The 15,678-nt window shown below is 47.0% G+C and overlaps 1 protein-coding gene across 3 annotated transcripts in view; it reads left to right on the forward strand.

Moving 5' to 3' along the window:
- The first annotated feature begins 2,062 nt into the window (after positions 1-2,062).
- Positions 2,063-15,678, forward strand: part of LOC135897523 (zinc finger protein 277) — a 52,851-nt gene continuing 39,235 nt past the window's right edge. For 2 of the 3 annotated variants that reach the window (XM_065426160.2, XM_065426162.2), the window contains exons 1-8: positions 9,455-9,641; positions 9,732-9,918; positions 9,997-10,091; positions 10,166-10,248; positions 10,317-10,408; positions 10,475-10,539; positions 10,609-10,654; positions 10,748-10,880. In XM_065426160.2, coding sequence (XP_065282232.1) covers positions 9,617-9,641; positions 9,732-9,918; positions 9,997-10,091; positions 10,166-10,248; positions 10,317-10,408; positions 10,475-10,539; positions 10,609-10,654; positions 10,748-10,880 — 726 coding nt within the window. In that variant the 5' untranslated portion in view covers positions 9,455-9,616. Of the gene's footprint in view, positions 2,087-9,454; positions 9,642-9,731; positions 9,919-9,996; positions 10,092-10,165; positions 10,249-10,316; positions 10,409-10,474; positions 10,540-10,608; positions 10,655-10,747; positions 10,881-15,678 lie in introns of those variants that run through there. The other variant, XM_070539325.1, reaches the window with a different exon arrangement.

Raw genomic sequence — 15,678 nt, forward strand, 5'->3', positions numbered from 1 at the left:
AAGCACATGCTTCTTCTTCCTTCTTATATCTCGCTTTATAGGTGCGTGTTCTAAGGCATCCCGATCTCGCTTCGAAAAGTAATGAGCTTCCCTTTAAGTTATCATAAATGGTTTCTTTCCTAATTTCGTTTTTTCCCCTTAAGTAGTTTACTCATGGCAGGTTTCTTTTCCATTGCCGCCACCCATGAGTATAATTCAGCCTCTCTGACTTTCCGCTTGACCTTCTTTGTTGCTGTGTTGCCCACCCCACAGGCCGCATACTTGCTGGTAAGCTTCCTAGTTCTTTTCCTCCACTGTGAATCAATGTTTTGCCTGTACAGATACCTGAACACTCTCCCAGCCCATTTACTTTCCTCCATATTCCTCAGCCGTTCTTCATACTCAATTTTACTGCGAGCTTCCCTCACTTCAAAACTAGTCCAGCCCATATCCCCTTGCACAGCTTCATTTGTAGTCTTCCCGTGAGCGCCCAATGCGAGGCGACCCACTGACCTTTGGTTATACGACGAACAGGTTATAAAAGCGCCACCTACGGCCGTCGGTTGAACGAAAGTGGGCGCAAGCTGCTCCCATAGAAGCCGGATATCTGTGCAGGTCTGGAGTTCCAGTAGGTCGTAATTCGAACCGCAAGGGGAAGCCGCTTCAGTTCGAATTAACGAAAGTTCGAACTAACGAAAGTGAAGGAGAGCAACAGTACACTGCGATTTGGAAGCAGTCGGGCATGTCAGAAATTTGGCGTGTCAGAAAGTAATGGCGTGTGCCGCGGGCACACGCCATCTTCAAGTCGAAGCTCTGGGTCCGACTGTGCCACACCACCGATGTCCACCGAAACGAATGTTAGCCGAGGCTTAACACTATCACAATGATTCGCGATCCGATACCTCCTAAGCTGAAAACAGAGGTGCACAACCGATGAAGACTGCCGAGACAAAGACGCTGAACATGTGAAGGTGGCGAAGGCCCTGATTCGTTGGTTCTTGATTGCAAGCGCAGCTGCGACGTACTTGATTCGCTGTGTTTTGGCGCTTGCCGTGCCATCTCCGCACAACATTAGCAGCTGTACAAGATTTGCAAAGCCTCCGAGATTCGCAACGGGCAAGAAGTCTTGGAGGTTACGTAGAACGGAGAGGCGGCAGCCGCCACTGCCTTCTGGCTGACCCCGCGTCGGTTAGATTTTTTTCCGATTTTGCCTTCTCTCGCCGATTACTAGCCCACCAACACATGCTCAGTTACTTCTCTCGCCGTTCTCTCCGTTTCAGAGGCAATACAGCCTTGTGTGTAGGCAGTAGGCGCTTTTCTCTGGCCGTGTGCCAGGTGAGCGTAGTTCGAATTATCCGTGAGGGAACCTTCTCGCAAACTAGAAGTGAGGCGTGCAGACAGGACAGAAGAGAAGAGAAGTGGACAACACGAACGCCGTTCACGAACCAACACGAACGAACCAACACGAACCTTCTCGCGTTCGAATTAACGGACTTTTTTATACATAGACTTCTGTGGAGCTTGGCCGGACCAAATCGTACAGTTCGAATTATCCATAAATTCGAATTATTGAAGTTCGAATTAACGAGCTTTCACTGTATATTACGCCACATAAATCCTATTGTCGGATATTTCAGCGCAATCTATATTCTTCGAAGTGCAGAAGACGCCAGGAACGCGTACAATTGCTATTAATTGCAACGATTGAGCTTGTCCAGGTGGCCAAATCAAAACGCGCCAAGCGTCTCAAGGCACTGGCATGCCTGCGATAAATGCATAAGGGCGTTTCATTCGCTTCTCGATACATGCGTCCGTGGCTTAATTGTTTCAATATCAGGCGTCTGTGCTAGAGTCCCTGTGTTCGAATCCTGCCGTCGGGCAATTTTAATGATATATATTTAATTATTTATTGCGCAATATACTGTTGAAATGACGCGTTTACGAAGTCACAAAGCCGTTTGAAGCCAAAAAGACGAAGTTTAGGCAAATCCATGTACTTCCCATAATTCCCATGCTGGGACAACCGCTCCCATTGCAGCTCCCATAGACACTAGCGCCAGAGTTCCCTCTAGTAATTTTTGTAGGAAACTATGGTGCCGTGTAGCATGGTGTAGAGCATAGAGTTAGTAGAACAACTCTAGAGGAAAAGCTGGGCCGGAAAAGTGGGAACCTCTAGGGCGCCGCCCTGTTGCTACTGGTCAATGTGGCCAGCGCAATTACTATTGAAAGAGCTGAGAACAAGTACAGGTCACCTTATGCTTTGTCACCTAAAAACGCATACCTGATGGCTTTATGAAGGTGGTACGTTAATATTAAGTTTACAGAAAGCGATCGCTAAGTCCGTGACTTATGTAAATCACGATGTACGCATTCATGCAATAAAGGATGACGCGAATTTCGGTTTCGAATCTGTTTTTTGGATGCGTAGTAGTTTCGTTTGACATGCGATCGCGCGTCGACATCGGACGCTATGACACACTCGTGCCTTATGTGCCACCGAAGCCCCGAAGTGGTCTGGCATATACCTTCACATGTAAGTAAACGAATTTATCTCCTTGTTGAGAATATCACGCGAGTAGGCAGCGCTTGTGGTACATCACAATCGTTCGAGAAGCGTCACAGTAGAGCATTTTTCTGCATTCGGAGCGGTGTTTTTATTTGCAGGTTTCCCTTCAGTAGGAAATTGCTGGACAGGCGGACCAGCGCACCGGAATTGTACTGGCGAAGCCACAAGCAACTCAAAGAATCTGTTTAATTGTTGCACTTTGAACAATCATGCTTCTACAAAGGCCACAGCAGAAAAACAGCCTGATGACCGAGTATTTCTGTGCCACGAAGTAATCAAGAGGCGAGTGCCTAATGCGGACGAAATAGAGTGCATCGAGACTTAGAACGACAGAAAGCTGAAGTTCGTAATGATTCATCATGCAAAGCAGAGGTGAGGCGTGCAGACAGGACACAAGAGTAGAGAAGTGGGCGGCGCGCGTGTTGTTTGCTTGTAAATACTCTACTCTTGTTTCTTGTCTGCACGCCTCACCTCCGTTTTGCATAACGAGTGCATCAAGCCACATATTAATAGCTTAGGCGTTTTATTAACTGTGCAATATTTTCAACACTTCCTTGCATGCCATTTCATGTGGCATATCTTTTCTGGTCACAAATTTGTGCAGCGAATCTATTTGCATGATCGACTCCGGGCCTGTGGGACCGTTCACTTGCACTTGATGCTGAGTCTTTTACATGTACCCATAAACTGCAGATATGCACATCAGATCCCTGCGAGCACTTTCAAAATTCAATTATTTTCGACAACAGGCACATATGCAATACTGACATAATCCGGAAATACCACTAAGCAGCTGGGACACATTTTTGTTGACCATACTCGCAGGTAAAATAAGTACATCATGTGGACAGCTCCAGCTCATTTTCCTTAAGTCAGTGTGTACAAGGGTTATGCAAAAATAATTTTTTTCTCGCGCACCGATTATTTTGCTTTATAAGCAAGAGAACCCACCACGTTAGTGTAACGTATCTTGTGCATCACACTAATATGTGCTTTCATTTACCAAGTGAGATGAGTTACTTTTATGGCTCATTCAGTCATATCACACTGCAAGTTGCATTCATCAATCTTCAATGGGATTTTGCAAATGTTTAATGAAACATGTTTCCCTTTTATGCAGATATGCAATGGCAAGCTCTTCCGTGTGTTCCAAAGGTAAAATTTAAGCTCTAAATTAAAGAAGACATTTCTAGTCAGAAACAAGCAAAAATAGTGAATGCAGAGTATCAGAAGCCCAAGGTACAGAAATTATGAGAAGTGTCGAATGATTTTAAGGAAAGAGTCGTATTTAAAAATGCAAGACCCTTTAGTGGAGGTCAAGCAAGTCAATATAGGTAGAATACTCTGCAAAATTATGCGAGTGAGGGGATGTCAAACAATGGGTCAGGAAATGCATTGTTTTTCTGCAAAACAAAAGCTGATTGCCATTACATAAGTCACTTTAGCATCATGATAAATTCAGAAATAAACCAAAAAACAAGACACGCAAAAATAAACAAAACATTTAATGATATTTCAGCAGAACTTTTTGTTGGGCTAGTTGGTGCATATTACTGAAGTACTATAGTGCCAAACAGACGACACAAGAAGAAGAGACACGGACATAAGCGCTCGTCCGTGTCTCTTCTTGTGTCGTCTGTTTGGTGCTATAGTACTTCAGCCATTTAATGATGCTCTCTCCACACTGGGATAAATAAAAACAAACACATCACATCTAATGTGGACATATCAGATGCCTTGTGAAACATAAAGGAACAATTCAGTTTCGAGCTATGGCACTTGCCGCATAGATGTGGGGGGGCCCTGCACCAATAGTGATAGTTACCCCTGCATTTAGAAATTGAAAGCATTCGTGCAGACAAGGATGATTCTTTATATTTTTGGCTACCACTTCAAATGCCTTCACCAAGTGTTACAATGCTGCACGCAGCCATACTAAGGATCTCGCAACAACACCTGCAGGTAAAAAGCAGAAGCAGTCAAAGTGCTGGTGTGTTCTGGACACTATGTTTGAAAACTTTTAGGCAAGAAGAGTGCAAGAAGCAGACATAACTGCATTTATTTCCATAATTCCCCATTTAAATGGCCTTTTCTTTTTGCTTAGACAATGCCTACGCCTAGCCACAGCAGCTCCCTCATACAGACTCCGCAAACCAAGAGGCCGTGGAGGCAAATGCAGGTAAGAGGCAATAAGCAATAGCACTGGTATCGACATTCATCTAATTTCTTTTTATTTCGTTTAGGCAGCCAGCACACCTCGAACAGCCACCTTGACTGCGGGTGTGTCACCCTAGTCGCCAAGGAAACATTTGAGGGAAAGTGACAGGCAATGTGAACAGCCACTCCTCCATGTAAACAATACTCTTTCTCTCGGATGACTCCTACGCCTCACCATGCCAGCACACTTGTGCACAAAGATGCCGCAGAGGCACGTGCAGGTCAGAGGCAAGAAGCAGTGGCACTGGTGTCGACATTTACCCAATTTCTTTTTCTTACACTGAGGCAGCCAGCACACCTCGAACAGCCACCTCGACTGCGGGTGTGTTAGTTGATCCCTGTTGTACATATGCTCATAATAAACTTCAGTAAACTTGAACTTCATAATAAACTTGAAGGCAAATGGTACATTGATGCATTGTATTTTTGAACATTTATTGTACACATACAATATATGTTATACTTTGCAGTGCTACAGAGCGTATTTTGAAGCTTCCCCCTATATTTTGCACCTTTAATTACGTATGTGTTGTGTGGCCCTCAATGCAGTTCATGTTGTAGCAGCTGCTTTGTGTATCGCACATTGGCTTAAGCTCGTGATATCCACATACTTCTCTCACATATACAAAATAAAGTTCTATGTAGTCCTCAGTGTTACAACAAAAAATGAAAGTAAACAATCCGATCGTGGAATTATGTTTACTACAGTGATTCCTACGACAGTTACTGACAAGTTGACAACTTGAACTGGTCAATCGGTCCATAGCCTCCTCTATTTTTCAAAAATAAAGGAGGCTATGATCCGTCATGGCAAGGAATTGTATGTATACATAAAAAAAGGGGGGTATGTGTGTGTTTGTAGTGGGGGTATAGGATTAGGGCGGTACGAAAAAATGCACCAACACCGTCCTCTAGACCCATTCCGTTGAGGTACCGTAACAAAACGTATTATGCATAAAGTTCATACAACCAACTCTGATATTACTACAGACGCCAGGCGACGCGAGCTACATTTGTCATGATGCATTCGCGACTGCACCGGATGCCCTCCACATTATTCTCGTTAATCGTGCTCACTGCGCCGAGGCAAAAGAAAGACCATGGGCGCAGGTGCCTTTAAAGTATCTCGACCTTGCGAGGCACGGCTGCGCGTGCCAGGGGAGCTGTCCGTGCGAACACTCCCTGGCACACACCTGCCTCGGCGGCCCCAACCTACGTACCGTTCTGCTTCGAGCTTTGATCCCCCCACTGTCCCTCGGGTGCCCTGGAGTTCCTGCGCCGCCTGCTCTACTACCATCTCAGGTGCTCTCCTGAGACTTCCGTTTGTCGGTTACATGTGCCCTACAGCTGGATCATTACTTATAATAATAAAAAACCCGATCTATCGTCACGACGATAGATCGCGAAAGCGGCTTTTGCAACATACCGCGCCCGTGCGAAGATAATTACGGAACGCCAAGGAGGAATCTGACCACAGCTTCGAGCTCGTAACGTCGTCGAGTGACACTCCTGCAACAGGCGTGACCGCTGAAAACCGCATACCGCCAGAAGCTTGAACAGGATCATCCCTCGGTTGCATAACTGCCAGCTCTACGGCCAACATGGACCACACCCACACCATCCCGCAACATAGAATAAAGAACCGACTTATGAAGCCCAAACACACGGCTGCACGCACACATCACAACACTTCAAGCGAGACGCCATGCTGCTACGCTGCTACTGTTGCCGGATTAAAACTGACTACTGTCACCAAGTCTAGCAAGCGTCTCAGGAGCTGGCAACCTCGGCGCGTAGCAACATGGCGGCGCTCTTGAGGTTCCCGATTTTAATGCATGGGCCCTATGGGTAGCTTGTCCTCTAGAGTCAGTATAGTAACTCTATGGTGTAGAGGCCCCGTACACTCTCAAGTTCAACAAATGGCCACAGAGGGCGAAAAATCAATCGAGGTGCGTTTCAGCGTAAGCGCGCAAGTGGAGTTACTGTAATTTGGTCGAATACTTTAATTTGTGCTTTCTCTGCTAGGGGCGCTAAACATGGTGAATTTTTTACTTTACACAAACCATTGACATAAACAATCGAGGTGTCTAAAGATGTTTTGTTACCTCAGGCAAATAGGCAGTTGATTTTTTTTAAATTTGATTGTTGAAGCTGCTTTTTAGTCATAGCGTCAAGGTTTTTGTACTTGATTAACCACCGGCAGCCGACAGCCTATTGGCATCGATGTGTTTCCTGGCCGTTGGCGTTCGAATACTACGGCGGTAAAACTTTTTCGAAAGCATGCTGGTTTCGTCTGCGAGTCATTACATAAACTTGCTGTAAAAAGGTCTACTCTTGGCAAAAAATAGTGCCTCATTTTGTTTAGGCGTTGATTATCATGATGAATGCGGCGGAGGTTGAGGGAGTACGCTTGAAGGTACAGTCGCGGTCAAAAATACGCGGCCCACGGCTCCAGTCGGCGGAGCGGCCGCGAGCCGCACCGCGGCGCTCGCGCCGGCGCTGCGAGAGTTTGCGCTCTGACGACAGGTATCTCCCTCGCTCTCGGGCGGATACGTAACACGGTTGATAAAGTTCAAGTGCATCGTTCAGAGCGCAAACTCTCGTCGGAGCGCAAACCTGTCGTCAGAGCGCAAACTCTCGCAGCGCCGACGCGAGCGCCGCGGTGCGGCTCGCGGCCGCTCCGCCGACTGGAGCCGTGGGCCGCGTATTTTTGACCGCGACTGTACGTTTTTATGCCGTTGATCTCCATAACACCGTAAATACGCAAAGCGATGTCACAGAACACCCGATCATTGTGTGTTCTCCGTCATCGCTTGTTTGCTGTACGCCTACTAATTCTTCATTTCTTCAAGTGTTGTATCCTCCTTTTGTCCTTGTTCTCTTGTGCTTCACTTACAGTATGTCGTTCCGTCAGCTGTAATGCGCATTTGCAAAACCAATACGTTTGATAAGACGCAGTGGTTGTCATAATTTCAATACACATGTATGCTGGCACATATATGGTTCAGATACAGATGCCTGTATGCGGACTTGCACGACGTTGATGCGGAGATTAGGATAATTATGACAGAGGCAGCTGACGGCCGTAAGCTGTTGCATTCTTTCCGCCAAACTACCCGGCCTGGTAGTGCTGTATAAAAGTGACACGCGGTGACAGGGAAATTATTATACTTAGCAGCCGACCGTACGTTTTGTAGCTTAGGTCTTCTTTCTGGTGCGTTTGTGCTACCCTTATTAATGAGCCATTTCTTGCCTATGTTCTTGACTATGTAACCGCGTTTGTGTGGATGCGTAGACGTGTGCTTTTTGTTGTACTTGTAAAATGCAAATAAAATATTTTCAGGCTTACTCAATCTTTGGTGTCGTGTGCGTTTATTCCAGTCGAGGCCATCGTGCCACCTGGAAACCGCATTTTGTCAGTAGCCCTACACGAAATGCAAAAGCTGGAGCGCGGCGGCACAACTCGGCGTAACGGCGGCGTAATAAACGAAAAACAGCTCGGGATGCCCTTAAAAGTCAGTTCAGAGTGTGCCTTAACTCGATATGACTCAGCGCTACATGTATTCTGCGCCTCGATCGTGCTCCCGCCAGTTTGGTTGCTGTGTGGCAAACGTAGCGCCTACTTAAGGTCCGTTCGATTTATCTGCACTACCTGAACTAGTTCATGTAGTGCCACACTCGGCCATTCGTTTTGGCAGTGCAACGTGGCGCCCTCTAAACTACGGCGTTCGTTTTAAACAAGTGCAGGCGTCGTGCAGGGCTAGTTCAGGCAGACCCTGCACCGTGTTGAGAGGTGGTGCCGGTCGTGCACAGGCGCTACAGCCATGGCAGCAGACGACGGCAGCATTTGCGTTGCAATAGGCGGCGTGGCAACGAAGCTGACGCCGATCGTCAATGAAGATGGGAACCGTGTTTGGCGATAGCCGTGTTTGGGAGCCGTGTTTGGGAACCATGCGATAGGCGGAAAAGTCTTTTAAATTCAAAATCAAAGTAGCGACTCACGACTTCTTCACAGTACTTAGGAATTCTATTGCGTTGCAACCTAGTTAGCTTCAGCGCTAGAATTGTGACAACATCGTCGAAATCCTCGTCTTCACTGTCCGAGTCCATCAGCTCAATAACTGTTTGAACGATGGCTGCAGATGATGCGCCGCAATCCATAGCGGTTTCCACCATATATCAACCAGGCTGTAGTACACCCTTCAATACACTTTCGCCTAACCGTGGGCAGGCTGGATCAATCCATGAAAAAAAGTCGACGTGCAGCTGGCGAAGCGCCAAGACCAGCAGAAGGCCTGCACTACCTGCACTTCAGCATTCGTTTCAGTTTGGCGCTAGTGTCGCACTATGCCTGCACTGCTGAACTGGCGCTGCATGAGTGTGACACTTTTTCTGAACTGCCAGGAACTAGTTCATGCAGTGCAAGGTAAATCGAACAGACCTTTAATATAGGCGCTACGTTTGCTACATAGCAACTAAACTGGCGGGAGCACGATCGAGGCGCAGAAGCCAGAAACCCAGTAAAGCCACAGAACAGCTAGTAAAGCGTGTGCAAAACCCCGTTTCCGTTTCCTGTTGTACAGCGCCACCCGTGGTCACATACTTTAGTTCACGACGCCACCGCTACGCTTATTTCCGTAGCACTGTGGAAGGTACAGTTTCCCTTCTCTAAGTTTGTATAGGTGTTCTGTGGGTGTAGCATGCGTGTAGCACCTGCACATATCCGTTTAACTAACGTGCCTTTACAAGCTCAATGCTCCTTAACATTAAAGGACCTTTGTCTTTGCCCGTGTGACAGGGGAATTAATAGGTTCAGTTGTTTAACCCTCCGTAGGCGCTCATGCTCGCCTTCTAATGGCTGCTTCAGCTACTTCGATCGGTGAGCCAAGCGCAGAGCGCAGTGAACACCCATGAAAACTGCTGTGGATCTATTTTGAGTTGACGAAAGTGCTCTTTTGTCCGCTTTTAGAACCGCTGTTTCTACCATCTAGAAATCGAAGTAAAAAAGACAAAGAGACCAATGAAGTGGCCTGCATTTTCTGTGACATTGCGTTTCATGTCAACAAGACAAGTAACTTCCAAAACTTGTTGACACACCTGCTAAACGCGCACAAGTTTGTCATCACCAATTTCAGTGGCGTTGCTGATCCTCAAGGGTAATACCTGTGTGCACAGGCACCCACGAGACTTCTCGAACCCAGTTCCTGTGCATACAGCGACTTCTTTCTTTCTAGATATTTTGCGTATTGGAAAGAGCGGTTTCGAGAGATTGCCGATATCAGAGAAGTATGCGTGGCAATGAAAAGTAACAGTGGCCAGAGTGATGTCGGTGAGCGTAATTCTCTAGCGTTTAAAGTCTGGAACAAAGATGTCTTGATACATGGGAGGTGCTTGTGTGCGCAGGAACGAGCGAATTCTACTTTTTGCTTTCTGATAAGCTACCTGAAGACGACGATATTCGCAGGAAACTTCGCAAGTCAAAGCTGGTGCGGCACTTTTAGTAAACGGTGCTTATATGTGTCTAAAGTACGGTGCTATGTTTTCCAACATTTAGGATGATGTGCTTGCAAGCCAAGAACTTGAAAGGTCTGACACGTCCTTCAGAAGAACGTGCTTGTTTTGCAAGCAGATTTTCACTGAAAACAGGTACGATAATTACCGTGTGTTGTGCATCACGCTTGAGGCTTGTGAGCATTGGTATTTTCATTGCAGGGCCACACTTCTCAATCACATGGCTCGTGACCACAACTTCAGTGTCGGAAGACCTGATAATTTAGGTAAAGTTTAACTTGGTGCCATTGCATTGTTGTACTGCACAGCTTGTTAAATTGCCCTTTCTTTTTTAGTTTATGTTGAAGACTTTCTTGACGTCTTGGAAGACAAACTGAACAAGTGCGTGGAAGTTTAAAACCATATTTATGCTGTCATTTAGGAGGTATTTTCACTAAGCAATGCTGTTACTTTTTAAATTTTTTTTTCATGAAGACTGCAGTGCTTGTACTGTGAGAAGACGTTCAAAGACTGGCAGACATTGAAAGAGCACATGCGGAAAAAACAGCACAAGAAGATAAATCCTCACAATAGAGTTTATGACAAATACTATGTCATCAATTACACCGTGAGTATTCCTGCATGTTTTGAGTTTATTGCTTCTGGTTCAGCGATGCTGGTTATGCGATGCTTTGCGACTGGTGTTTGTCGAATCCTTGATGACGTCGAAAAGCACTTTTTGTATCGTCGAAATAGACTGCTGAGCTGTTGTTGCTTAATCATGGGAAGACTGTGATTTATGCCGAAGTCTGATTCGGGAACTACGGTCGTTGGGGTAGATGTGGCAGAATCCAACAGAACAAATGCATTGCTGGTTTCCAGAATTTCCTCAATGTATGCGATCGTCATGCCCTTGTTGATGTGCTTGAACTCCTGGTTGAATTTTGTCAACAACACTTTCCTGTTTCCTCCGTGCAGTCGAGCGATCCCTTTTGCGACGCAAATTTCACGGTCAAGCAGTAGACGCTGGTCGGCTTCGATGACGCCTTCTACGTCAGTAGGTGTTTCGGTGCCGACTGAAATAATAATGCTGGAGCGAGGTGAGATGCTCACTTGATCTTCAAGTACACTCAAGGCGCGGGGACTAGGAAGGCTCTCCGGCGGTATCGCTTGATCTTCCGACAGCATTATTGACTTCTACTTCAGGTCGATGATTGTGCCGTGTTGGTTCAGGAAGTCCATGCCGAGAATGACGTCTCCTGAACACTGTTGGAGAATAAGGAAGGTGGCAGGGTAAGTCCAGTCATGTATGGTAATTCTTGCCGTGCATATTCCAGTCAGCGTTATGAGGTGTCCTCCAGCGGTTCAAATTTGAGGGCCTTCCCATGTAGTCTTAACTTCCTTCATCTGGGCGGCGATGTGTCCACTAATGACGGAGTAATCAGCCTCTGTGTCGACTAAGGCGGGGACTGCGTGGCCGTCGAGAAGCGCGTCTAGGTCGGTGATTCTTTGTCTTGCATTACGGTTCGGTCTTGGCGTCGGATCACAGCTGTGTCGCGTTGACCTGTGGCTGGTATGTGATGTCGCCATGTGGTCTTTCGTCCTCGTATTCTTTGCTTCCAGACTTCGCTGGGACAGCAGCGTGTCATTATGTCGTCGAGGTGGTTTCTTCGGCGTCTTCGGCGGCAGCGGAGGATCTTCGTCAGTTCGACGGACAGCAACCGCACCTCCATCGGGTGCTGCTTTTAGTTTTCCGGATATGGGCTCGCCGACCGGCCCCGGGCTGGGCCAGTCACCAGGTGCCATCACCAGGTGTTCGCCAGGTGTAAATCAACAGCGGTTGACATAGAATAAATGCAAGGTCTCCTTAGGTGCATTAGCCTGCCATGTTTGTTGCTTACACTGTATTGCCTTTGGCATCGGCTCATGTTTTTAGACTGCACTAACTACCTCAGGATCAGCCCACATTTTTCGTTCGGTAAAACCACACTTTTGATTCTGGTTTTAGGCATGTGCAGTTGGAACGAGCGCATCTAGGTTTCATTCCCACCTTTCCCCACTAATTATGCATTATTACTGCTCTGCGCATAGCTCTACGCTAACTTGATGCATCGTGTTTGTTCCAAGCTTCATTTTGACACCTTTTTCCTTGTCTTGTGTGCACTATAATGCCTCAAATAGACTAATTTACAATATGAAAGTGGTTAGATACTCAGATCCCACGAACCCCAAATCAGCATGAACTCGCCAAAGAAGACCTTGTCTTCAAGAAATGGGTTGTGGCACATGTGGCAGGCATTACCAAATCCCGACTCGCAGCTTATGGCTATACTTAAAAAGAAATGTATATACAATCATTGCATTCTACCAGTACTAACACATGGGGCAGAAATGTTGAGGTTAACAGAGAAGCTTGAGAAGACATTAAGCACTGTGCTAAGAGCGATGGAGTGAAAGATGTTATAAGAGACGAGAAGATAGCGGCATAGGTAAGAGAGAAAATGGATGTAGCTGATATTCTAGTTGATAGATACATGCATGTTGTGTGTTTCTTGTGGACGATGCACACGGGTGCCCCGACGAAGACAACGAATGCTCTCTGGCTCTTGAGCTATCAGCTGAACTGGCCAGCGCTGCAGTTATCCTTTGCAAATATACGTTGTAAATAGTCTCCAGTTCTTAATCCTTCGTTCACATAACATTTTGGTGGAGGGTGCTGTTCCCTATCCTCGCCACGGTGCTCCGCAGCAGCCGCACCGTCCTGCTTTCTGCCATGGCTCCCGGTGATGACACCTCATCTGCTTCTACTCCCGTGACCCCGATAACAACGTACGTTACGGTTACCAATCCCCGTGATCCTGGCATATTCTCCGGCCAAGATAATGTCGACGTTGAGGGCTGGCTCAGCCTGTATGAGCGTGTTAGCCGAAACAACTGCTGGGATCCTACCATTACGCTAGCGAAGGTCCTATTCTACTTGGGCGGAACTCCTCGTGTCTGGTTCCAGACACACGAGGACGAGATCTTTAGCTGGGATGCTTTCAAGGAGAAGCCCAGCGACCACTTTGGAAATCCCACTGGTCGGCAGGTAGCTCTAGAAAAGAGCTTGCAACCTGTGTTCAATCTTCTACTGAATCGTATGTCTCGTACATACAAGACGTACTTGCTCTTTGCCGGAAAGTCAATGAGAAAATGGCCGTAGTTGACAAAGTCGGGCACATACTCAAAGAGATTGTGGATGACGTGTTCAACTTGTTGGTCTTGAACAATGTGTCCACCATTGACGTCATTGTCAAAGAATGCTGCCGCTTTGAGCTCGCCAAAAGCCACCACGTCATCCCACAGTTCCCCGGCTCCCTAACACGGCTGCAACGTCATCTTGCGTCAACCTTACTGCTTCACCGCCCTTAAATGAGCACATCACATGTATTGTTTGCCGCGAGCTCAAGGCTAGAAGTCCTGCACTGTTTGTTTCATCCTCGCCCGCTTGACCCCACCATTGACCAACCAGCCCCAGCAATCTCTCTCATTCAGGCAGTTGTGCGCAAGAATTATCAAACCTAGGTTTTCCTGCTGCCTACTCCGTCTCCCGACCTGACGCCCGACCAGTGCCCATAGCTACGTCTCATAGCGATCTGTATTCCCCTCCGAGGTACCGCAACCCTACAGAGTGGAGAACTCCGGACGGCAAGCCCATTTGCTTCCGTTGCCTCTGCATTGGCCACGTTGCTTGCCACTGCTGCATCTCCTGGGTGTTGCCGTATCCGAGCTTCTTTTTCCTCGTCTCCTCGCCCTGGCCCGCGCCGTTACTAACCTTGCCATATGGCTCCTACCTCTGACGTATCCGTCGATGACAGTTGTCCTGCTCACTCGCCGTAACCTCAGTGCCGTCAGTCTTCGTTGCCCCAGCCAAGCCGCTGTTCATCGCCGACCAATTATGGACACTGCCGGATGGAAAGCTAGACCATGCAGCTATACTGGGGGTAGTGCTGCATTATCTTCGTCGTGTCGAAATCCTCCATCGACGCTCCCAATGAACCAGAACTTACTTGATGTTAACGTCAACGGTGTCCCTTTGATGTCGTTAATAGATATTGGAGCCCAGGTGTCCATAACGAGTTGTAACCTCCGTTGTCGATTGAGGAACGTTTTCAAGCCTGCTACTACACGAGCTGTACGCATGGCCTATGGCAGCTTGTTGACATTACTGGAATGTTTACTCCCCGTGTAAACATCGCCGACCGCCATGTTCCTGTTCTTTTTACAGTGCTGACCAATTTTCCCCGTGACCTAATCCTCGTACTCAACTTTCTTATGGTGCAGTCAGCTTTGATTGACTGTTCTGCCGGAACCCTTTGCCTCGAACTTCCTCTACTCGCGCATATTTGTGCCGAGCTGCCGAACAACTTTAGTACGACTGCCTTCGTCCGCCTGCTGCCTAAAGCCTTGGCTTTCGTCAATTTGCTGTAATCTTTTCCTGTGCCTGATGGTGATTACATCGCCACACCTGTTCCTAATGTCCTTTTGATGTGCAATATCATTGTGCCCCACTCTGTTGTCGCCGTCGCCAATAACCGGACATGCCTCCCCATCGTCAATTTTGGCCTGACAAAGGAAGTTCTACCCCAAGGCAATGGTTGCAACACTGTGTGCTATAGGAGATGACCATGTCACAACGTTTTTCAGTAGACGTCTGCTCAGATTCTTCACCATGGCCACAGGATGGCATTTGCCCTGGTGCCACATTTTGTCCCATGATTGCTTCGGACCTATTGCCTGAACAAGCACCAGCTCTGTGTCGCCTTTTGCTTTCCTACCACGACATCTTCGACCTCAACAATCGCCAATTGGGCCAGACTTCAGTTAAGCAATGCATAAATACTGGTGATGCCTGTCCTATTCACCACCGGCCATATCGAGTTTCTGCTTCAGAGCGTAAGGTTATTGAACAGAACTGGGTCCTGTTTAAGGCCACCCTCAGTTCACTCATTGACACCTACATTCCTGTGTTATCCATTTCCTACAAAAGCAGTTCTCCATGGTTTACTAACAAGCTTCGGCGGCTTAATAACAAAAAGAAAAGACTTTACAGGCAGGCTAAGCTGACTGGTGTAGCGAGTGCTCATGATAAACACAAAGCATGTGAAAAGGCTTATAAGGCATTACTAAAATCCACTCGCAAAAACTTTTTTTCTCATGATTTACCATCCATGCTAAAAACTAATACTCGTCACTTTTGGCGTGTGGTGAACCCTGCAATTCGCACTGACATCATTCTTACTGATTCTTTTGGTGTTCCCATCAGCGATTCAGATTGCGCTCAACTTCTTAATGATACGTTTGTAACAATTTTCACTCATGAAAACATTAACTCATTGCCAACTTTAAAGACATTAGTGGGAATCACAATGCATGAGGTAGACATC

This window comes from Dermacentor albipictus, chromosome 5, assembly GCF_038994185.2.
Source record: "Dermacentor albipictus isolate Rhodes 1998 colony chromosome 5, USDA_Dalb.pri_finalv2, whole genome shotgun sequence".
In the NCBI taxonomy this organism is placed as follows: domain Eukaryota; kingdom Metazoa; phylum Arthropoda; class Arachnida; order Ixodida; family Ixodidae; genus Dermacentor; species Dermacentor albipictus.